Here is a 23,841-nt window from a genome sequence, read left to right as displayed (position 1 = left end):
TGGCGCAGCTGCGACATTGAAATGTTTTTAGATGTGTTCAGTTTTGAAACTGCTGTGTGCGAGTCAAGCCAAAAGCCAATTATATTTTATGAAGCTTATGATTAAATTGCTAGCGATCTGTATCTGTTGAGAGAGCAGGAAAGAGAACACTAATTGAAGAAAATAAATTATCCACAGGATCATGACAGCATCGCTCACTACAAGGCTTTCTGAAGTTGAGCGAAGTTGAAGATTTGTGGGGTGATGCGGGTGATGATGAATTGACAAATGCTGCCTTAAATATTAGATGATAATGGTGAAGCTAGTGCTGTATTAAACAGGGTTTTGGATAATGTAATTGCATTGCAGTAAAATGAAGATGAAGACAAGGTCAAGATCAATCACAGACTCCTCAAAACAAAGTCAAATTTGTTGCTAATAAATGCTTTGGAAATTTTGAGAAAGGTAGTTTAAGTATGTTTTCCAGCATACAGTGAGTTAAACATTAATTAATGTTTATGTCTTGCACATTGGCTTTCTTTGTAGGATATGATTGGAATTTGCTAACACTGATAAGTTGCCATTTAACATTGGTAGACTGATGTATTTGATATTACAGTTGATGTGTTTGCCCATTTGTTAGGACATCATGCATTTGGGAGAAATGTGTCATGATTGCCATTTTTCTTCATCCAGTGTCATTTAGCAAAATCAAATTTGAGTTCAGAAGGTATATCAAAAATGCTTTCAAATATTTTATGACAGTAGTTGATTTTCATGATACCGACAAAATACCAAATGCTTTTGGTATATAATACCGAATACCGAATCGGTATTGGTTCGGTATCGGTATACCGAAATTTTGGTAACCGATTGACACCACTATGCAGTACCTACATGACGCAGAGCCTTTTTATTTCTGAGCCCGTGCACCTAAGACGGCACATCTGGCCAGCCGTTGCGACTCACTTGCGGCTCCGGCTGGACAAATGACATGTCCGGTCCGTTGCGACATGTCAGGTTTGTCTCAACACGTCAAGGCTGATTTTGCGGCCAGCTGAGGTGTCTTAAGTCCGGCGGAAGTATAAACACTTATCATCCTTTTCTTGCAATCACATCGCTCTCCTGCCACTTCATTTTCAACAGCATCAAATTCACGGCGTTTTCCCTTTCTAATTTCTTTCAAATTCTCTCTCTTTCTCTCTCTTTCTTTCTCTCTCTCTCTCTCTCTCTCTCTCTCTCTCTCTCTCTCTCTCTCTCTCTCTCTCTCTCTCTCTCTCTCTCTCTCTCTCTCTCTCTCTCTCTTTCTCTCCTACCCCGCCCAGCCCATTAATTTCACATCCCATCCCTCCTAAGCCCATCGTCTCAGCACGACCCAGATCCAAAGACACACAGCAGACCGACAGAGACGCACTGCCTCTCCAGGGCCTAGGGTGCCGAGCCGTCGACAGCCCGAGGCAGACAGACGAGCCCCCTGGCCCCGGCCCCGGGCGGTGCCCAATTGGAAACTGATGGCCCACCGCCCGCCAATCCCACTCAGCTGCCTCTGTGACGTGCCGAGATTACGGCGATTTATTGTTGTTGCACTGTGGACGGCGGAGAAACATTGCTTGTGACAACACTTCGGCAAATGGTGGTGAAGGCAAGCTACTGAAACGTGAAATCAATGGCAAGCACATTTACTCATTTTAGGATCAACAATCAACATTACCTGCATATAGGCCATAATTTTTGCCCTTGAACTCGATACTGCTAGAATTTGTTTGGATAGTATAAAAGGACTATTATGCTATTACTATTCCATCCCAATTGTGCAGCGCACGTATGCATTGTTCTGAATCTTCGCTAGGTCTAACCCGCTAGGACAAGAGTCGGTAGTGACTTATTATCGTGTACGTACCAGTACTTATACGCGTGTTTGTGTCCGCCGCACACACGCCCTTGGCGCCCCCGAAATTACCGCTTGTCGTCCGTTTGCCATGAGCGATTATCCCTGATTAGATGACTGATCCCGCGTTGATGTCCTATTACCACGTCAGTGTATCACCCATTACTCCATTCATCCCCTCCCTGCCGCCCCTTCCGCTCGTTTGCCGCGTGTTGGTGCCGCTTTCACCCCTTCCAGCACGTGCTACCGCGGCCATTACCTCCCCATAGGCCGCTCGTTAGTGTGACCCGTGCCCCTGACCTGCCCCAGGCTCTGTCAGACCAATCACTCCTCATCTCTGCGGTGCTGAGCTCAGGTGCGAACCGACACCCATAGCGCCGCAATTAACCCGGCGGCTCGCTGTGTTTTGTTGGTGCGCGCAATTGCGGTGCCGAGCGTTGGTGTGCGCACGGGCGCGTGTTCGCTCAGCGTGACCGGTTGGCCAGCTAATGACCTCACGCTGACCGGCACACCGCCGACACGCCACCACAGAATGAAGGTGTGAGTCCAGGTGCGTCCGAGATGAGGCCGAGACGCAAAACCTAATTAATGGTGGTCATCCGGACTTAATTAGTGGCGTTTTTCGCCGCTAGCGTGGTGAGGATGACGCGTAGGGTGAGATAGTGGGAGTGGGATTGGGTTTACAGGTTACCGGAGGTCGTCGAGATAGGCTATAGTGAAGAAGGGGGGGGGGGGAAGAAATGAGAAAGACTTTGACATAGATTAGTGTGAGATTTTGACGTTTATCTCATCATTTTCCTAATTTATTAGTGACGTGAAAACGGATAACTATTTTGAACATGCTCTTTTCTCGTCAAAATCTTGAAGTCACAGCTGCCTTTCCGCAAATCATGGAATAAAAATCTACATCTTCACCAGGGAACTGATTTAGTTAGATAGGCTGTGCCGCAGCGCAGGCGTATACTGCGGAACAGTATCCTGTTAACTCCTTGCAGCGACATGTGGGTGGCTTTGGGCGGATCCTGCCGGCACAACAGATAAGCCAGTATGTTTTAATTCAGTAGGTGGTTTCTCTGAGTCTGAGCACCTGCTGCTACAGTAGACAACTAGCACGCTGCAGAAAACGAAGGACCACCGGGATTCACGCTGTTCTGGAGAGTAGTCTGGGACTGAACACAGTCTGTCAATTCGACCCCTAAAACAGCGCCGAAACGGCGTCCCGCGTCAGGCATGGTCATTGGTCACACATGGTCACATTTGTTGTGGTTAATGTGCTGGATCATAAAGGCGGACATGCGACATCGTGTTTTGTGAAGTGACGTTAGATTTGTAAAGCTCATCATCATGACATTGACTTGATAAGCAAGAGATAATCACGCTTCATGGAATGACGTAAATGACGGCTTCAAATGAGTGTAGGTACGAGGAGAAGAAGATAAACGTTCATGCTCAGATTAATATCAGTCAGAAAAAAAAACGCTGTCCATCTCACTTTGACGCACTAACATCACCAAAATATAACGAACTTGTACCGCCATGAGCCGTCTTATCCTGTCCAACCGTCGAGCGGAATGAATGTGTGCCGCTCTGGCGATTCTCAGGCTGCGTCCTTCTCGATCCTAAGTTTGCGTCACCAGCTGATAGCATCTCCCGTCCGTGAAATTACCATACGCCATACAATGCTGATGGTCATAACAGCGCCGTGATCTCATGTCAAATGTCTGCATGGTATCTAAAAATCATCGCGATTTTCTGTGGAAGGCGGGAGACCATGTGAAGACTCCGTCGGTCGCCTATGTATGTCGGAACTGGACGGCCATGAGACCCCGACGAATGACATGCCACGGTCAGGGGCGGATCCAGGGGGCGGTCGACGGGATAATTCGACCACCGAAGACACGATTCATAATTCGGTATAAATTCAAACGTTATGTTTGAAGCATAAGATCAGCGTAAGCAATTTTCACATGTGAAACTCATGCTGGGTTCGCCCGTGGACACAATGCCCGTGCCAGGTGCATCTCGCTGTTTCAGGGTCTATCTGGGCGTGGCCAAAAACAGACAACGTGCGAGAGAGGGGGCAGGTGAGGGGGAGGGGGCAGGTGACAATCCAGGTGTCCCCAGGTCTTTCCAGGTGTCTCCAGGTGTCTCCAGGTGTCCCCAGGCCATTCGCCCGCGCGCGACAGCCAACAGCGATCGGGAGAGCCATCAGCCCTGTTCGAGAGATGCCCACCTGACATGATACGGTCGACGAGTCAGAGATAGCCATAATCGTCTCGTCTCGTCCGACTTGTCCGTCAAGCGGGACACGGGCGGAGCTGTGAGTCATGCAGTGTCCAATGACAGCTGATGCAGTGCCTCGAGAACTTGCTTGGACGTCGGCTGTGTATGGGCGAATAGCCTCAGCCCAAATCAGTGTAGGTACGAGAAGTTTAGTCGTGAGGCTGTATGTTATGCGTGGGAGTGAGTGACAATGCTTCTGATTCTGCCTTCTAGACATGCTTCTAAAAGGCACCAGACGTTGCGCTCCACGTCTCGTTCGTATTCCATGTATCTTGGAGAGACATTGGACAGGGCAGGGTCGCTCGACTGTCGGGCAGAGCGCGGGCGAAATTGGCCGGTCGGAGTATTCATGTATTCGCCACGCGCCGCTCTGCGACCGCACGCAGCCCGCCACCCGCCACAACTCCGTGCGACATGGAGTTTCTTTCTCCCTCCTGCGAGCTGCCAGACCGGTCGGCGCACAGCGAGGAAAGGTGCATATGCGCTACAGGAGATAAGATAGACGGTTATTTCGATTTATGCGGCCATTACACGTGTTTCTGTGCTAGAAATAGCTTTGCGATGAGTGTCTCTGGGAATGGTAATGGGCGTTTTTTTTTTTTAAAGTTTCGTAGCAGACAAAGGTTTTGATAAATGATATATCTAGGTAAGCCTGTGGTATTGAGCTCTTATGTACGCAGGATACAGTCTGCCTACATATCTGAGAGCAATTTTCATATGTTCGTCGTTAGTTATAAGGCTTCTTTGCTTTTTATTTCCGCTAAGAACTACATTGGCATTGTGCGTGTTCAAGCACGTTCATACAAAAACAAACATTTCCCCGTGGGATCGCATTAGATAGGAACCATTTATCAATATAAAGGTTGCCGCCGAGCAAATACGCCATTTGAGTCAAGTAGGAGCAGCTACACGGATGCGCCAAAGTCGACAACGCGACGGAACCGTGTAGTCTCCGATAAGGATTTGTTTGCCATAGGTATCATCGTCGCGACTGATGATCTTCAAATGTCTGTCGCCACTCCTCCATGGTAACCCCGGAGACAAACAAAGGGGACACCGCGTGCTCGCCGCCGGTGTCCCCTGTCAATCTTCCGCCGGCCACTAGCGTGCCGCTAGTTCTGGCTGCCGCCACGAGCGGCGCTAGTGTCGCGGCCGGCCGGTGTGCGCGCGCGGAGCCGGCAGGCCGTCGCCAGTGCTGTGCGGACGGCGGCGGGCGAGTGGGGTCTGTGCTGTCCCGTGGAAGTAGAGGTGCGCGCTGTCTCCGGGGCTGTCCCTGACCGCAGTGGGACGATTAGTGAGTGGTGTTTGGCCGTAGCGCTGCGTCGCGGGACCGACGGCTGGCTGTGACGGGCGCCGCGCGAGTGATGGTGGCTGGATGGTGAACTGTCGCTGTCTCATCGAGCTCCCCAAACCGGGCCGCGATGACCGGTCACCGGTGGCCGCTGCTGCTGGCAATTCTCCTGTGCCTGGTGTTCTCCGTACAAGGTGAGTTTGGAGCACTGAGCTCTGAACATAAAACCCATAGGCAGCGCTGACCATCGAACACTGAGTTTTGACCGCCGGCCACTGACCACTGGCCAGTGACCACCGTGACCAGCCACTCCGCAGTCCGCAGACCGCAGTGAGCACTAACCCCAGAGCCATGACTGACTACAAAACACCGAGCAGAGCACTGGCCACCAAAATCAAGCTCTGGCCACCGTATTGTCCAAACCTTGAACACTGACCAGTGGCCACTCACCAGTCACCACCCTGCTCCATATCCGACTTTGTGCCACCGAACGCAGAAAGGAAACTAAGCGGAAAGGAACTCAGTTTCCTTTCTGCTTCGATTTGACGACGATTTGCAACCGGGTGACGGGTAGAGCTAGACTGAAGATATAATCCCGTCAGAATCCGGTTGAGCTGCCTTCGACCAGCATCCGCCATCCGTCATCCATCGCTGAATGAAAAATCATCTATCTCGTCTCAAAACGCACCGGAAGAATCATTCGTAAGCAGACACAACCTGTGATAAGTTTTCCTAGCCTACATGTCGGCCTGTCACTGCTATAAAATCCTGATAAAATTCGTCACTGCGTCGGCTGGGGCTTTGAAGCCGTGAACTGCGTTTGGATGCAGGGGCGTAAAACACCAATGTGCCAGATGGCCGTGTTGACATTAGCGAATCATGGACGAATGAATCGGCACGGCGCCGCATTTGATAAGGGAACAGCTCGGAGTTATTTTCGTTCCGTGCCGATCTCGCCAATGTGCGGGTGCCGTCTGTGGACAAACCAGCGTGAACTCAATCAATTTCCGACCAACTAAAACAAATATCAAATCACTCTAAAACCAGCTTTGGCTCGCGGCAATAAACCGACCGAGAAATCACTCACGGCGGGCTCATCTTTCATCCGTCCATCGTCCATGTTTGCAGCCGGTGCCAAACTGTGCGTGTATACACACGCAGAAATACCTTCAGCGCGGCCGGTGTGTGCCAACAGAGCGCCACCGGTAGCTGCTCGGCAAACTCCTCAGATCCTCGGCTCTCCTCTGAGCCGGCGGCGGACGTGAGCTCACCCTCCTGAGCGGCGGCAAGCCACGCGCGCCGCGGCGGGAGGCCTTTTTACTCTCCTACGTGCCGCGTCGTGGCTGCAGCACGCGCCCATGTACCTGCATGTGCACTGCACCCACGGCACCGCGTGCATGTGCATTTTGCACCAGGCGGCACCTCGGCGGCAGCGGAGGAGGCGGAGGGCGTCAATGGAATGCCGGAGGCTGAGCGGTAATTGCATCGGCGCATCTCAGCCAAGTGTCGGTAAATTACTCGGGCCGCCGGGAACGCGGACGTTCCGCTGCAAATGAGATATGCCGGCCATTGCAAATTGAATTAGCGCGGCCACGCACGCACCCGAAGCGCTGATGACCGGCGGTCTCTCGGAGCGCGCGGCGCGGTCGCGGACGGTCCTTTGTGGGCGCTGCCGCCGGCGACGGCCCGGCCGGCGGGTCGTGCATCAGCCGGTGGCGGCGGCCCGCCGCGGTGTGCCGGTAATGGCCACCCGTGATCGGCGACCCTCGGCGGCCGACACCGAGCGCCATTGACGGACGGGTTTTATGGTGACGCGGCGGCGGCAAGTGGCGGCGCATTTGCAGTCGGTAATTGGCACCGCGGCACTGTGATTGATGCCGCTGTCTCTGCCGGACGCCGCGCGCGACATGGCACCGGTGGGGCTCGGACAGCGGCTCAACAATGCACGGCGGTCCGGCAGGTGCGCTTAGTCCGCCTAAGTGCCGGGAGGAGCGCGCGCGGCGCCCGGCGCCGTGACCCACGCCGACCCCGGCCCGCCGAGACGGCCGCGTGGGATGCTTCGGAGCGGTTTATCTCCAGGGAACACAAAGCAAAAGCAGCCAGGCTGGTGGCACCGGCCATAAAAACGTGCCACCCTGTCGCGGTTTTGCAGTGGTGCACGGCGACGAAGATTTACACTCGCCACACCTACTTGGGCCTGCAATTCCATATCCTCCACCGGCGCTATTCCTGTCTGGCCTTGTTGGGAAAGGGCTTCCGCAGCCCGCATTCCTCAGCATTCCACGGTGGTGGGCATCAATCCCCTGCAGAAATGAACCTCGCCGGTCGTTTGCATTACTGCCTCCAATTCATCATCCGACCAATCTCGCCGCCTCTGATCTTGACCACTCCTCGGGGGAGCAACCCATCCAACGGGCACTACAGCATGTGTGGTCGAGCCGGCGCTACCAACATCCCGCCTCGTTATTCCATACATCATAACATCTCTTCCGGCGTGCGTGAGGCACGCGCGAGTGTCGCCTCGGGCATTCCTTTGAAGATATATTTCAGCGAGCACGACTCCGGCCGTGCCGAGAGCAGACCGGCGGCGGACCGGGTCGCCGTTAGCCGGAACACACCCCGAGGCCATCACGCATCGAGGTGGTTCATCTGCGACGCAAGGCGGCACTTCCGACGCAGGGCGGCGATTCCGACGCGCGTGCGTCGCTCACTGTTGACGCGCGCACGTCGGTGCCGATAAATATTTGACCGCCGCAGCCGCTCCGGAATATCGGTCGAACCGCCACAGCTCCGTTCGTCCGCGCCCTTCCGTGGCGGCGGCGGCCTTCTAGCGAGCCCCAAGGGGACGGCGCGGCCCCTTCGTCGTCGGGGCGGCACACGCAAGACAGCACGTTCGGTTCAGGGGCGACCAAAAGCTGAACGGCGCAACGGCGGCGGTGGCGGTGCAGATGTGTTTGAAGTGTCCTGCTCTGCAGCGGCCGGCTCGCACTTCAGAGCCGAGTCACGGCCGCCGCACTGGCCGCGGAGCGGGGCTGGACGATCGGGTACAGCTGATTCAGCATAAAATACACAGAGCTGGCCCTCCTGCTCGCCTCTGTCGTCCACCGGCCGCCGCAGCCTGTCTCGAGTGGCGTGCGGCGTGCGCTCGAGTTGTTGTGCTGTCGTGACGCGCCCGATGACGCTGCCCTGCCACTTGCTCTCTGTGGGCGGTGCAGACACACGCCCGTGTGTCATGCGGTTGCGTGCAGCTCAGCGTTCTGTTCGGGATGTTGCCCCCCGCAGTGCGCCGAAACAGGCTTTGTGAGTGAACCCCCGCGTTCAGTTGGCCACCGAAATGTCCATTGTTGCACAGAATCAGCTACGACGGTGTTGTCTTTCCGGCTTTTTGCGCAGCATTTTACGGCAGTCGTTGCCGCAATTCAATCAATTCTCATGGCTTACACTGCCACCTTTCCTTCCTGTATTATTTTCACAGCCGGGCTAATCCGCGAATCCTTCTGACCTTGAGATCGCACGCGATGTGTCGAAGAGACGTCTCCGTCTCCAGCCGGTACCAATCTCTGACAGAGCGTGAGAACGGTGACTCACGATCGGACATTGGTTCGATGCCATCTCGGGGTGCTGCATCACCACCACAAGTATCTGTGGGCGGACTCTGTGGGGGCTGTCGCCACCGCAAACGCCACCGCTGGTCATCGTACGTCATCGGCCGTCACCGCACGTCATCGTGCGCGATGGCGGGCGTTGTTTGGGGTTCCACGGCGGACCGCGAACGGGCAGTAACCAGATCACGTCACTGATCAAACAGCGAAACATCCGCTGTCGGCCGCCGCGTCCGGCGTCCGCAAACATACCTTCCTCCGCTGGGAGAGCCGGCAGGCGTCCAGAGAAAGGCCGGCCGACGTCCGTTACCTTCCCGATGCCCGCAGGGGCTGGCTTGGATCGAATGCTCCTCTGGCTGCCCCTCGCGCTCCTAGGAACGCACTCCCTTCGCCGCCAGTTCTCCTTGAATAGCAGAACCCGTACAAAGGTGCAACCAGCCACGCCCAACCACGGCCGTCACCGTCTCCGCCAAATGCGTGAAATGTCACCGGCAGGATTAGTTTACAACCTCGGCGTTCATTGATTAAACTTAGGGCGCCGCGGGGGTCATTTGAACGGGAGCCTGGGGCGACGCTCCCGGCGCGTCAAAACACCGCTGCGCCGCTCAACACGCGCTATTAGCCGCCGCAGGGCCGTCACGTCTGCCGCGCTCGCGTCACTGCCGCCGCCGCCGTGTTTTATGATTTATCTGACGGGCGTTTATTTGTCCTCACTAGTGATGTAAAGAACGGCTGGCCTCGGGTCGGCACGGTCCCAGGGCCAGGACGGGGACGGCAAACGGGAAAGGCACAACCGGGCTGGCCCCGTATCCAGCGCTGTTTAGCTAACCTAATTGAAGTTAAACAGCGCACGGCTGCGCTCTCCCTCTCGCTGGGCGCCGTGCGCTATTGATTTTGCCCTGCCGCCGGCGGTCGACTCCCCTGCCGTTCCCTTAGGACGGGGAACGGCGGGCGCGCGGCGCGTGCCGATCGAGGTGCGCTGGCCGGAGATGAGACGATCGGGCGTGCCCAGCCCGCCGCGGGATATGAACGTCACTTCCAGTTCCGGCCAGGGGTCTAAATCACTGCCATTTGGTGCCACTTCGTCACCGTGAAGCACGCGGAACCCGCTGCGACTGAAAGCCAGCCCTAGACCGGACCGAACTTTGTACTGCTCCATCCACCCTTCGAGGGTGTTACGAAGGGCGTGGCACGACACTCTCCTCTCTGGACTGACGTCATCCTAGCCGCTCGGTTACGCAGCGGCTCCTCCATGTCCGAACATTTATCACATAGCCCGATGTGAAGTCCGACTCAAAATACACAGCCACTGATGAAATGTAAACAGAGCCGGACGACTGGTCACCGGTGGCTGGGCTCAGAGCGGTGCTGCGTGGAACGCGACACGACAGGCTGCCAGACGCGGCGCCCTTCATCCATCTCGCCAGCGCACCTGGTCCGGCGCGGCAGCTATATCGGGCCCGTGTCGACCCAACGCTAACTCGCTGAAGCTGACGGGATACGGCTCGCGGTACGTCGGCCCAAAGCCGAGCGTGGCAGCGCTGGACTAGCAGGTTACCTCGGTCACTGATGCAACCCAGCTCAGCCCCGAACGACGGGCGCAAAGCCGCGAAAGGCAATGTTTGCTCAATAGAGCGTCGATTTCACATTCGCGTTTGATCCAAGACACATTATCATTGTGGATCACAGTTTGACGAGCGTTTCAATGACCACCCGGTAGCAGATTAGTTTGAAATCGCCTTTAAAATAGTCCACCAGGAAATATTTACCGATGGATAACAGCAGCGGCGTGTCGTATCATCACCGGCCGGCCGGCGCAGGTGTCGGCTCGGCGGCACCTGTGGCCTGACGATGACACGGGGAGGGAAACCCAGGTCCCCACGTGACGGGCGCGGGCTGGTTTGGCTGGTCCTCGTCCCCACCCGGTGGTCCAACAGCTGGGCCGGCGACGGTCGGCGACGGCGATCGATGGTCGCGGGTCGCGGGTGGGCCTCGGGTTGTTGAGAACGACCGGCCAGCCGCTGCATGGCTCGGCGGCGCCTAGGTGAGCTCACTTCTCCCGCGTCTTGTGGAGAAACAAAGTCAAAAGATTCAACTGATGTCAGTCTAGGAGGCGCTCCAGAACCTGAAATCACCCCAGCCATCGTCTCTCAGCCACCAGCCTCCGTGCTGGCTCCCAACTCTCCCAGCCCTCCGCCATCGTCCCCGCGGCCTTCTCGGCAGCTACTGTCGCCGGCGGCATCGAACGCCACTCTCTGATTGTTATCACCATCGTGTGCACGTGCGGCGTCGGTTTCTTCGTGGTCGGCGCGGCGCGGTGGGCCATGATGAATCGCTCGGCGGCGCTGCAGCAGAAGCCTGTGCCGACCGTTCGCGGGAGCTGATGCCGCCGGCACTCATCGTCCCGGCTTCTGAATAATAACGTATGGCGTAACACCGACCGTACGAGCGCCGCTCAGCGCCTCCGGCCGTACGAAATAGGGTTAACGCGGAGAATGGATGTTCTTCGAGAGCCTTACGGGCTGTGGGAGAGTGGATGGCTGCTTGTGATGATAGCGGGGCGTATCTAAGACAGGTCTGACACACCGATAGTGACAGTGTTGGCCGAGTGGCAGGTCCAGATGACATCTTAAGCTACTGACCTACCAAGGCACGTGTAAGTAAGAGTAAGAGTCACGAGGGAGTCATGCAAGCGCCATTTAAAAGTCATTCACTAGTTATCCAGCGCCCATAAGCTACCCAGGGGCAGCCTGAGAGCACTAACCAGCAGCTAATCTGGACTAGATCTCCGGTCCGTCAGGCCATCTCGCTGAGTGTTGCCGGGGGACGCGCCTGTTTAGGTCACTCGTCTGGCGGTGGCTGGCCCGGCCCGTGGTGGGGGTGTGGCCCCTCTCGCTGACCCTCGCCGGCCCTCCCACCGTTTGTCCCTGGCTCCCTGCAGTGCGCTACCGCTGCTGTCACCCCCACCCCCATCCCGGTTACAACAGAGGCCGTTTCTCAACGAAGCGCCGCTCTAAGCATAAGTAATTATCGCGCGATCGTCTTATCGGGGAGGAGCCCGGCGATTAGAGACGCCGGTTGCTGCTCGGCGCACGCTCGGATGGGTCATTATGTCTGGCCACTGTGCAGCTCGTGTCGGCAGCGTCGGCCACCTGTCAGTCTTCTGGCGGCCCACGCGGCTCCATATGGCCGGCGACGCATGTCGGCAGCCGCCGTGCACTCCTCCGCGCTCCTCAGCTCGCTACTATGCATATGCCATCGATCCTTCTGGTAGAGGCGTGCAGCGAGCGAAGACATGGTCTGCGCATCGTCCGTGTGTCGCGTCCCGCCCCATGTGTATCCCGTTCCTCCCTTGTCGTCCCGCCCCTCTCCTGCTCTGTATCCCGCATCCCCTCTGCGTCCCGTCTTGTGTCTCGCCGTGTCAATGTGTCTAGTATGTTGAACTGTTCCATGGTTTATATTCGCTCGCAGGATGACTTTGAGACGTTGCAGCCTTGTATGCGTAGGAAGCCCGCCCGTCTACACGCAGGGGCTACATCTGCGGGTCTGCAGTGCAACGGCGGACAGCAGAGCCATACTCTGTCCCATGGCGTTCTCGGCGGCTGCCCGGCACTCTCTCTGGCCCCCGGCCAGCTGTCGGAACCACATAGCCTGGGGCGCTGCGCCGAGACCGCCGCCACGACCGACCGCAGCCGCAGCTGCAGCCGCTCCTAGCCCCGCGTTTGTCTCGATGCGCGCCACATCCGTCTACCGCCGACAGCGCGCCGCGTCGCATCTGTCTCGTGCTGGTGTCCCGCGGGTGGCGATGGTCGGCCGCCGACAGAGTTAAGTGATATCCTGTGTATATTGGCGCTAATCGCACGCGCGACACCCGAGCGGAGACAGCTGGATCTCATTAGCGACTGTTGCCGGCGCTGTTTTAACTAGCGCTGCTGTCTTTTTCCCGTCGATTTGACGCGGCGGCGCGTGCCGCCCCCATCGCCGCGCCGGCCGGCTGTGTCGGACGGGGGCCGCACCCGGGCTGGCAGACCAGCTGATAGGCGCCAACGGGCTGCGCTAATGAAAGGAACAAGCTGATAACGGCACACTGGTAGGCCTTCGCCGCCCCCGCGGCGTCCACCGCCCCCGGCGCCGCGCCCACGGCCGCTGCAGAAGCCGCTGCCGAGGCGGGTGGCTGTGCTATTTCTGTGGCCACCTGGGATCCTATCTTCATCTACGCTGAAATAACCACCAGCCTCACCATCGTTCCCCCTAGTACCGACAACACTTCGCCGGCGCCGCCTCCACTCCATTTTGACCAGCCTCGCTCGCAGCGTCCGCCCTCGCGGCGGCCACGCGGGACTAGGGAGCGCCGGCACGGAAAATGCCCAAGAAAAACTCCCTCTCCGAAGAAAGCCCGCCGGCGGACGACGTTCACGGCTGGCGGCGCTTCCTCGCGGTGCGGACGCGTTCGGTCCCGCCCACGGCCGGTAAATGAGTCATTGCACGGTTTGTTACACCCACTGATAGCATCGCCAACATAAGCCAGGAGAATTTTTGCCGGTGCTCTGCGCGTTTTTGCGGTGTGAGGCGCGACATTTCGCCGTCGCCGCCTGTCGGATTAGGCAGTGTCGCTCGCTCGGAGGGTTACCCCGAACGCCATGGCGGCTTAATTCGCCTGAAGACGTGTCGTTGAGATGTAATTACAGGATCACCTGCTCCGAGAAGTGTAGAAAATTAGAGTAATTGTTACGTCTAGTCATCGGAATGCATAAAGATGCTAATGGGAGTTTCCTCAGCCTGGTGTCACGCCATCCTGTTACGGTGAAGCTAAGCGGTGATCTGTACAGATAGCCTTGCGCTGTGGCGGACAACTAAATCCGCTCAGCGCGCCGCTAGATATTCGTCGCCATCGCATCTCATCTGGCCCCGGCGGTGACAGCGGCAATCGCCAATTCAATCCAGCGCGGCGTGGGTCATGTTCAGGAGGCGTGCATAAAAATGATAAATAGCCAATGTATAATGCATCGGCAGATGACCACCAGTGGCCACTGCATCTGCACCGGCGGGGCATCACCACTCATCGCCGCTGCGTCAGTATTGCCGGCACCGCGTCACTATCGCCGCACCGGCGGCATTCCTGCGCCACGTTCACCCATTATGGCCGGAGTGGCGTCAGCCGGGCGGCGGTCGGTGCGAGCGTCCTCGCCGCTTCAGTTTGGTCAGCGATCCGGAACGGTACCTGGGCGCTCGGCGTGAGTGGCGTCGTGGTGGTCCGGGCGTGTTCCGACTCAGTGCTGCCATATCGTGACGCTCGATGATGTCAAACGTGACGCTGAGTGGCCAAAGTGGTGGCGGAAAGGAATCTCGGGATGGAATGCGGGTATCTGAATGGATGAACGGCAGTGGCGGCGGAAGCAGGGGGGCAAGGGGGGGCAGCTGCACCCTAAAGCTATGGAAAGGGGCGCCTCGAAAATCTGTAGAGGAGGCAGGAAGTTAAGAGGTGCGGCAGCCATAAAGCTGAGCAGTGCGACACCGCAACTGATAAAGGCACTTGTGACACGAAGAGGGTGGCAATGACGTGGGAAAAGTATCTTTTGATATGCTGAAGAGTGGAGGGCATCCTTATCTGAAACAAAGGCAGATGCTGCCGACCCTGTCGAATATAATCTTGCCAGGCGATAAAGGCTAGGAGGGCGCAGCTACTCGAGAAGCGCGCCATGCGGAAGAGGGGCGCCTGCATGCGAAAGAGGGGCGCCTGTGTGTGGGACGAAAAAGAAACATTTATGGAGACGTCTTTGAAGGCGATAGCCTCCGAACGCCAACACGAACATATGAGGGATTATAGCGTTGCAGGCTCCATGCGACAAAAAGGGGCGCCTGATGGCCGATATGCGAGAGGAAATTAGTTTGTGTAACATTTATCGGGGGCGGTTTGCCGTTTACAACATATGAATGTTAAGGGAGGTCCGAGATTGGGGCCTGTAAAATTGCACTGTCCGTATGGGCGGTTACACCCCTAGTGCTAGGGCGTATTTTGCGTTTTTTTTTTACTGGGGAGATGATTATGACCAGGAATAGCACTCTGCAAACTTCTATGGGCGCCTGTATAGGGGCGAAACTGATTTTCCAGTGCAGGGACGGCCATCGGCATGGTAAGGGGCGCCCAGCGGGAAGGGGCGCTTCAATATCGTTTGCACCCCTATCCTAGAATACCTTCCGCCGCCACTGATGAACGGGGAACGCTACAGCCGTGTCGAAACTCGAAAGCCGTTGGTCGTAAGTGCTATCAGCTTCTGAGTGAGGGTCGGCCATAGGTACATAATCACACCTTGTTATTTATGATCTTTTATTGGTTGAAGGGATTACACAACCTTGATGATCTCCCCATTATCACACCAATACAGCTTTACTCTCGGTGGATATAAAAAGCACACATTTCCTACCGTTCTCTCTTTATCCGGAGATTGGCCCATTGTAGCCGACTAGACGGCAGCTGACGCGTTTCTCAGACCCAGTGAGGGATCACTGGCGGCTTTGGCCCACAGTCCTGTCAGCTTACGCCTATCCGTCGGTGCTCTCTCGTATCTGCAATACCAAAAACCCACGCGTCCGACGTGTCATTCCGTATAAGAAACGCTGAGCTCCTGGCGCAGCCAAATCCCAGGGGCGGCCTCTCGGCACAAGTCATAAAAACCGGCTAAGGAGTTCGGACGGACGAGCGCCGCCGTGCCGGCTGGCCGCCCCCGTTCTGCCCGGCTCAGCCGTCAGAGGCGGGACATCAGACGCCGGCAGAGCGTCCAGTCCTGACGGTAGCGGCTCAGGTCGCCTCAGCTCAGCTCAGCTCGGTTCGGATCGGGTCGGGTCGGCTCGCGAACCGGTGAGGCGCGCAGCCACGCAGCGGGGGGCAGGTTGCATGGCGCCTAGCCCGACGGGGTACTGCTGCAGCTGGCGGTAGGCGACGGGCGGTGAAACGAACGACAACCGACAACCACGAACGACGGCGGAGAATGACAGTAAAGAACGACAGCGCATGGCTACAGAGTACAGACGATAGAGAACGGTGGCTGGAAATGACAACAGCAGTGAACGAAAGTAAATCCACAGCGAATGACAATAAAAGCTTAGCAAACGATAACTTAACTGATAATGGACTAATACGGTAGATAAAATGAGAGCCATGAACCCACTGCGCTTGGCAATGCCGCACTGGAAGTAGCTAGTCCACATTCCGAAATAAAACATATGGAGCTTGATCTGCACTTACAAAGCGCCCCGGTAACCACGCCACCGGGACGCCGCCGCGCCGCAGCCGGCGTCGCTGACGATGATGAGGGCGGCGGTGACGCTGTGTCTCGTACGTGCTCGTCATCCCAGGTGACGCGCACCGGCTGTCCGCCCGGGCCCGTGTCGACACGGACACGTGTCGCCGCCCGTGTGGCACGTCACAAGTGTCGGCGGCTGTGTCACCTGCGTGTCACCGCCCGCGTCCTTCTTGTGTCACTGCGTCTCCCGAGTGACACTGACGAGCCTGGAGAGTCACATGTGTCTGGCGTCGGAGCAGGCGAGGACAGAGATCCCGGTGCATCGGCCAACTCACTTTGTAGGACGGGCGCCCCGCTCGGCCTTCCTCGAACCCATTCACCAGCCCCAGTCTCTCACACTAACCGCAGCGCCCGGCGGGCCGGGGTAGCGCCGCTGCGCCGCGCTCGCCGCCGGGCGCCACATTTAGTACCCCTTCCGGGCGAGCCGACGGTGCGTGTCATCCCATCGGCCGGCGGCGGTGCCGGGTCGGACCCGCCGGCCGCGGCGAGAATCAATACTGGTCGTCGCCGCGGCGGCGACCAGTACACGTGCTGCTGCGGTCACCGGCCGCGCCGGACTCCAGATCAGCCGAGAGGGGTCAAATTCGGACAGACGACTCTTGCACCCCGTGACCGCAAGTGGTTAAATACTTGGAGAAGTGGAGATATTCCTCACGGAAGATCACTCGCTTCTCAAATTGTCCGCTTAACCAGCCAGCGAGCTCACAGAACTTCAAAGGTATCCCAGAGTCCCCAGCACCGACGATACCTCAGAGGTTCGATGACCCCTCTCAACTGCACACGTTTGCGTGAATTCGCTCTCTATCAGAAACCTTGTGCGGTACGAGAGCTGCATGAGAGCTGCAGTGCGGCTGGCGCTGATCGGTCGTCGCGGTGCAGGCTGCACGTGCCGTGACCCGTGCCGTGCGTCCAGCGGCGCGCCGTGGGTGGCGGCTCGTGCATTTCCATACAATTGGCCGCCGGCCAGCGGCCAGTGACCATGGCTCGAAGGGCGGCGCCAGTCGGGACGATGGCCATGTCGCCCACGCGCAGTGCTGCCGTCAGTCACCGTAATCTTCCGCAGACGCTCCTCCCGGTGTTTCAACAGGCTTGCTTGTAGTATGGGCGGATATTTTCCTCAACAGCTCATCGTTATTCTTAAGTTATCATTAAACGATTTCAACCTCATTCTGGTTTACATATCACTTCAGTTTCATGATTTACCTATCTACCTGTCGACACATTTTTTTGCCAGTTACAGAGGCTGATCCAGCTCAGAGTTTTTTTTTTTGGGGGGGGGGGCAAACCATAACAATTTATCGATTCTTTCCATGCCTCGTCCATAGGCGTAATGTTAAAATTATGCCGTTTGGGGGAAGGCCCATTTTGCCCCCCCCCCCCTGGATCCGCCACTGGCCAGTTACACATCTTCAATTTATCCATTTTTCTCGATTATTCCTACCTGACATACCCTATTCCCTGTTCTGTCTGGCCCGCTCACTCCGCTCATCTCGTTCCGTCGAGTTCCCCGGCTGACAGCCGCAGGCAGTCTGTCAGGTCAGCCGTCATCCTCCTGTCGAGCCTCGCCGCCCGTCCGTCAGGAGCTGTGGCACGCGGCCGTCAGTCACCCGTCATGCATTGACCGGTCGACTAGACGGCTGTCCGGCCCCGCCGATCACCGACGCACGGGTGACGGGACCCCACGCAGTGCCCGCCTCGCCCCGGAGTGACCAGACAGACGTCCGAGACGCAGTCGAGCACACGCCCTTCGTGTGACTGAGGGAGCGGCCCAGATGCCTTCAGAACAACAGCAGGGCCACACCAGAACCAGAGTCCCACCACTCACTGAGCACCTCGGGCAGCCCCTCCGCCAGACGAAACAGGACACCGCCGGCGACAAATTGACGGCCCGCTTGGCCTGTTCCCCTGTCGATTGTCGGCGCCGCTGTCAGCGTTCCCCGTGCGTGGACCACCCTTCTGCGGTCCTGGCGGCGGCCTGGCGCCAGCGGTGGTCGCTCCGACACCCCCGTACCTCGCTGGAGGGAGTCTGGTCATCCATGACCGGCGCAGGGGTAAACAGAACGCTGGCGCGATGTGCCGCGGCCGGCCCTAGTCATGCTGTCGGGTCCTGCAGCCGCACCGCCCAGCCCGTGTTTGCGTTGCATGATTAATGGAGGTCGCTCCAATATTGGATCTGCGGGCTGAATGTGGTAGCCGCCCACTTCGGCGCCGGCGCTGAGAGAAAACGACCAAAGTCCGGCGATGGACCCTGAGGAAGTTTGCTCTTTGGCAAACTCAAGCTGACCGGCCGCGAGTACCCGACGACTGGAAGGCAATCACGATTCTCGTCAAAGATTCATGCATCCGTTGGGGAACTGGGTCCAGAAAGTCGCCCGCAGAGTCTCGGCCGTCGTGACTCGATGCGCTGACCTGCTGTAACGTGGCCAGTGGAGGGATTACATGTTCCTGCCATCCTGATAACGCTGCAGAGACGCATCAATGACACCTTGATGACTTCATCACATCTTATCTGGACTCTGATGATGTCGCCAGAGGTTACTGACGACTGACGGCAGCTCCAGCCGCGGGACGGGGCGGAGGCGGCAGATGGGCATGATCCACCGTGTGGCCGCCCACGCGTCTCTCGCTGCTCATTCGATCATGCGAACAGACCTGCTGGCCCGCGGACAATGGCCAGGGGTCGTCAGAGACAATAGGATCAGTCAGCCGGTGGCGCTACCGGGCCACGTCACTATCTCGGGGGTCCTCGGCCGGTCTCTGGGGCTAGGCAGGTATCGGCCAATGATAGGATTGTCGCAGGAGGAAAAGAGGCAGCACAGGACACCATCGTGTCAGCATCCGCTCTGCTGCACCGTTCCTAAAACTGGATATCAGTAACGCATGACAGGGGGTTCTGATTCATCAGCGGCGCTCCACGAAGAACGGCTTGCTTTGATTTAGATAGAAATTTCCTCACAGCAGCGCCGGGACTACCACTGAAACTTATGGTCCCGTCGGAAGCTTATCACAGCATTCCCACAGCGTTAAATGGCACGGTGGCACCAAACGACACCTTAGTGCTATGCAGCGCCCTACCCCACCTCGGTGGCGGACCCTGCACTCGGTGCTATCGGTAGCGGCGGTGACTTGACCTGCATTGGCGCGGCACGATTCTCAGAAGCCGGTGTCGGCGCTGCCGTTACGGTAACAGGCGGCGGAAGCGGCCGGCGGTGGCGGCGGCGTGATTCAAAGTAACGGGCTCGCTCGACCGGCGCCGCGGATTAGTACCCCCGCGACGTGATGACTGCGCCTCGTGAGGTCGGCCAGAGCGTGCGCAGTGCGCAACGCTGCGAAAAAGAGCCGCCGACCACTTCTCTCGCCACCGCCGCCGCCACAGGGACCAATAAACCTGACGAGTGTTTGTCTTGTTTCCGCGAGTTTTGGCGTGGCGTACCTAGTGCTGCGATGCCGTCTTCCTGGAGCAGTTCGATGAATAATGGGTCCTCCGGGGGCTCGCTGAGCCGCAAAGAAGCAGCCGAGATGTTGGTTGCTGTTTGCGGACGGCCGAGGGTGAGCGGGCGCCGCCAAGGTGGTTAGGATTGGTGCGAGCCGCTGGGGTGCTGTTGAGTTTCGCCTGCGGCAATAAAGGAAACAGAGTGCGGCGCCGGACTGGAGGGGAGTGAGGAAGCCGGAGGGCTGGCCGCCAGGACTCGGAGGAGAGGTGGTCAGATGGCATTGACGTGGCTGCCGGCCCCGCCGCCACCCGTACGCTACTTGAATTCTGCCAGAATGGTGGAACAGAAAATGGAATGGTGAAGTGGAACCCTGGCGGATCCCCATTACGCATTTCAAACAAACACCTTTTAAAAGAAGTCGGGCATTACAAGAATGAAATATCATTGATGCTGATGCTTCTAAAGTGGGATTTGCTAAACGTTGAAACGTTTAATCAAGATTGCTTGTGCCTCATTATATTTCACAGCGCCGTTTCATTGTGCAATAGCGATGACGTCTTTAGACAAAAGTGTTGGATTTTACTGCACAGTTTCTTGGGTTGATTGCGGGCCTGTCTGTATCGAACGACCTCAACGACGGCTAGCTTGGCCAACTAACTTCCCGACGTTTGATTCGAAATGTCACAGTCCTTCCTCGGAAATGACAATCAGACACTGGACCTAATCTTGCCGGCGGCGTTTTCATTTCCTCGTCATATTCCTCGAATCGCTCAATCTGACCCGTTGGGCGTGCAAGTTTTGTCGAGTGTGGGCATTTCGTATGCAAGCTGCCGGTGTAGCGGCAATCTACGGCATACATTTGACGCCGTCAGTAACAGAATGTGAGCTATTTGACCCCGACCGGTCGATAGATAGCGCCGCCGGTCGACAAAGTGTCGCGGGGGCACTATCGGTCGGTGAATGCGACAGTGGAACAGCGCTGACTCGCGGTCAGGTCGACACTGGACTCGGCAGTGCTTAGAGCTAATCAAAGTCGACGAAATATGTTTCAAACCCACGACTTTTGACGGCGGCAGTTATCTCATCTCTGCATGGCGCTGAAACCACTTCTGTTCAACCGCACAGCTTAGAAACTCCATCTGGGCTACTCTGACGGCTGGCTGCCAGCTCTGCCACGGGTCAAGTCCCGCCGAGAGCTATCGACCGGCTCTCTCGGTGCCGATGGCATTCCGGCAGCTCCGCCAGATGATCTGGGCGTGCACTCCAACCGGAGCTCGGCTGCCGGCCGCAGAGAGCGCACCGCACTCGAGAAACGATCTCATTTGTCTAGCCGCTCGTGTCTCGCGAACCCATCAGCGGCCGGGGCGGCGGCACGGGCAGCGCAATGAATTGACGCTGCCAGTCGACCCGCCCCGAGAATCACGTTCGAGCCGAGAGGATCGCCTCACAGACGTGCTCTCTCCAGCGGATACCGATAGCTCGAGGCGTTCCCGAGCCACTCCCGAGCGGGCGAGCCACTCCTCGAGTGGCCGAGCCGTCCCCGAGCGGCCCAGATCGCGTGGACGGTCGTTCCGCGAGCCACTACCGATTGGAGAGGGCCAATGGTGAGCGAGGCAGGCCTGCCGTTCTGCACCTGAGCCCTCACGCGCCGAAAGGTGCCGTGAAACACAGCAGGCACGCTCGGCAGGTTTTTATTCTTCGGCAGTCAATCGATAAGCCGACAATAAGCACAAGCCTTTGAAAATAGTGGCCGGCTGCATGAAGGTCCTATTTGGTCCTAAATACTTTAGGTAAAGCTGAAATAGGGTTAGCATAACTATTTTAAATCCCATCCCAAGTATCGAAATAGACGAACAATAAGCGTGGTGTCCCAGCTTCTCTGAAAAGGGCCCTGTACTTACGTACATTCATCGGGATCAAAGTACATTGGCCAAGGGTACGAGGAAGCAGCTGTGTAGCCCAAGGAGTAATGGCAAGAAAGTGGGGAACATGAAAGCAAGCACTGCAGTCTCGATTATTGATTACACAGGAAACCAGAAAAAAATCAGGGATTCATCGGGTAGCTCGCTGACAAATGAAATTAGAGGCGCGGGAGCGGAAAATCGTCTCCCAGCACGGGAATAACAAACAGCTAAATATTCTACAGCCGGGGAGAAACTGGTGACTAGAATCTCTCACTCATAAATATGAGTGACATTCGGAGACAGTCAGCGAACTAACGATATGAGACCGTCCCGTTCTCATATCGTTATTTCTAGAAAACGTGGCGCCGTCACCAGGAGATATGAGATAATGCAATAAGCTCCACACCCACTCGTCCCGGGGGTGCGCTGGGCGAGACCGCCGCGAGGGCTGTCGGGGCCGGTACCAATACCGGCCCCAGGGGTCTCGGAACTGGAGCGGGCACCGCTGGACGGGCTGAGGCCACCCACTCCCGCCCTCTAATGCTATCCCGGCCGGTAATGGACGTATTCAGCCGGGCAAATGGGTGGCCGGAGCGCGGCGGTCCAACCGCGCGTGGGAAGGTCGCCGCCCCCGTCCCGGCCGCCGCCGCCGACACTTCACACCTGACGTGACCAGCCGTCACGCACGACGCCGCGTCACGTGCGTGACGGTGTCCTCGTCGGATCGCGGCTCGTCGGGTACTTCCATTGATTACAATAATCCCGCGTTCGTGCCGCGCCCGGCGGAGAGACGAGCACACATTTCGGTTAGTTTCTCACGGTGGGTTTTGATAGCCTCGGTAACAAAGCCTGATTAGCGGTTAAGAAAATAGCAGCATTTACATCGTAAAACCACCATGCCGTTTTCAGAAGGCTAGAGCATTGACAACCTGTAATAGTCTAATGGTTTCAATAGATAACGCTCCTTGTTTCGTCCAGTATGACTGACGAGTGACGACTGGTAGAAGCGCTGTTCTGTGTTTTGCTTTGGCACGTCGAAGCTGCGCCGCTGCCGACGCCAACAGTCGTGACCGACATCAGTCGAACCTCAAACGTGGTGGGCTCGACGACGTTTGGAAAATATTCCGCCTGTTTGTCTGTTAGTCGAACTGTAACCGGCCGTGTCGTTTTGTGTGTTTTCCTTCCTCTGCGGCCGCCGCTTGGGCTGTGCGTTTTCGATGTCAAAATAAATCGCTTTTGATGGCTGCGTTCTGTCTATTTTCGCGTGCGTCGACGCAGACCAGACTCGCTGTGGCGTGTTTCTCGGTTTCTTCCGCCGCTCTGGCCCCGCTCTGCCCCCTTCTCACCTGTCGCCCGTTTCCCGTCTCTATTCCCCTCTCGGTCGGTCTATAATTACCCCAGCCGGGACCCCGTTTAACCCCATACCCCACACCTTTTCTTCGCCTAAGGACCACATCGCGGACGTTCTTGCGGGCGGACCTGCAGAAGAAAAAACCGCCGAGTGGCGCCCGGGGCGCGTTCGGGCATACTGCAGCGGCGCGGTGACGGGGGAGGTCTGTAATTATATTACCTGGGCTGGTCGTGGGAGGGTCTGCCTCGCGCTCAAGGAGGCCGCCGCAGCCCAGGGAGGATCCACCCGGCGCCCCGGGGGGAGTCCGGCGCCAGACGGCTAGCGCGGCGCCCGGGGCGCCCTTCCGTCGGCGCCAGACAGACCCGCGGGGAGCCGTCGCCGGTGTGGCCGACAGAGTCATCTCTAGTCAAATTTGATAGCGAACTCGACTGTGAGAGAAGCGCGAAAATGTGCGGCTTTGTGGTCCCGGTTATATGCTGTGGCTGTTTTGTGGTTTGCTTGTGCCTGGCAACAGAGAACAAAGAGACCCAGGCCAGAGGTAAATAATCGCTGCACTCCATGTCTGTGGATCTATTCAAAGCCGTCACTGGCTGAATGCGAAGCGTCAATTGTATGGGGCAATTTGTCACCGGATTTCCACCGTGTTTTTGACACCGGTGCTGTCTATTGTTTTGAACTTTTAACGGGAGGGCATGATTAACGATGCGTTCTCACGGTCACCGGCCATCATTAGTCGAATGAAGCTCGTAGAATGTGCTCCCTTCCCATCGCCTGTCGCTTGTTCTGTCTGACGCCCGTTCGTGAA

The 23,841-nt window shown here is 57.2% G+C and overlaps 1 protein-coding gene across 1 annotated transcript in view; it reads left to right on the top strand.

Annotated features, from left to right (window-relative positions):
* Positions 1–5,328: 5,328 nt before the first annotated feature.
* LOC122380822 (roundabout homolog 2-like) overlaps positions 5,329–23,841 on the top strand; it is a 95,659-nt gene continuing 77,146 nt past the window's right edge. The window contains exon 1 of the mRNA XM_043364308.1: positions 5,329–5,635. Within this exon, the coding sequence (XP_043220243.1) occupies positions 5,572–5,635 (64 nt within the window). The 5' untranslated portion in view covers positions 5,329–5,571. The remainder of the gene's footprint in view (positions 5,636–23,841) is intronic.

This window comes from Amphibalanus amphitrite, unplaced genomic scaffold (assembly GCF_019059575.1).
Source record: "Amphibalanus amphitrite isolate SeventyFive unplaced genomic scaffold, NRLGWU_Aamphi_draft 000107F_arrow, whole genome shotgun sequence".
In the NCBI taxonomy this organism is placed as follows: Eukaryota; Metazoa; Arthropoda; class Thecostraca; order Balanomorpha; family Balanidae; genus Amphibalanus; species Amphibalanus amphitrite.
Note: the sequence above shows the minus strand (reverse complement) of the source record. Positions and strands in the feature narration are given on the sequence as shown.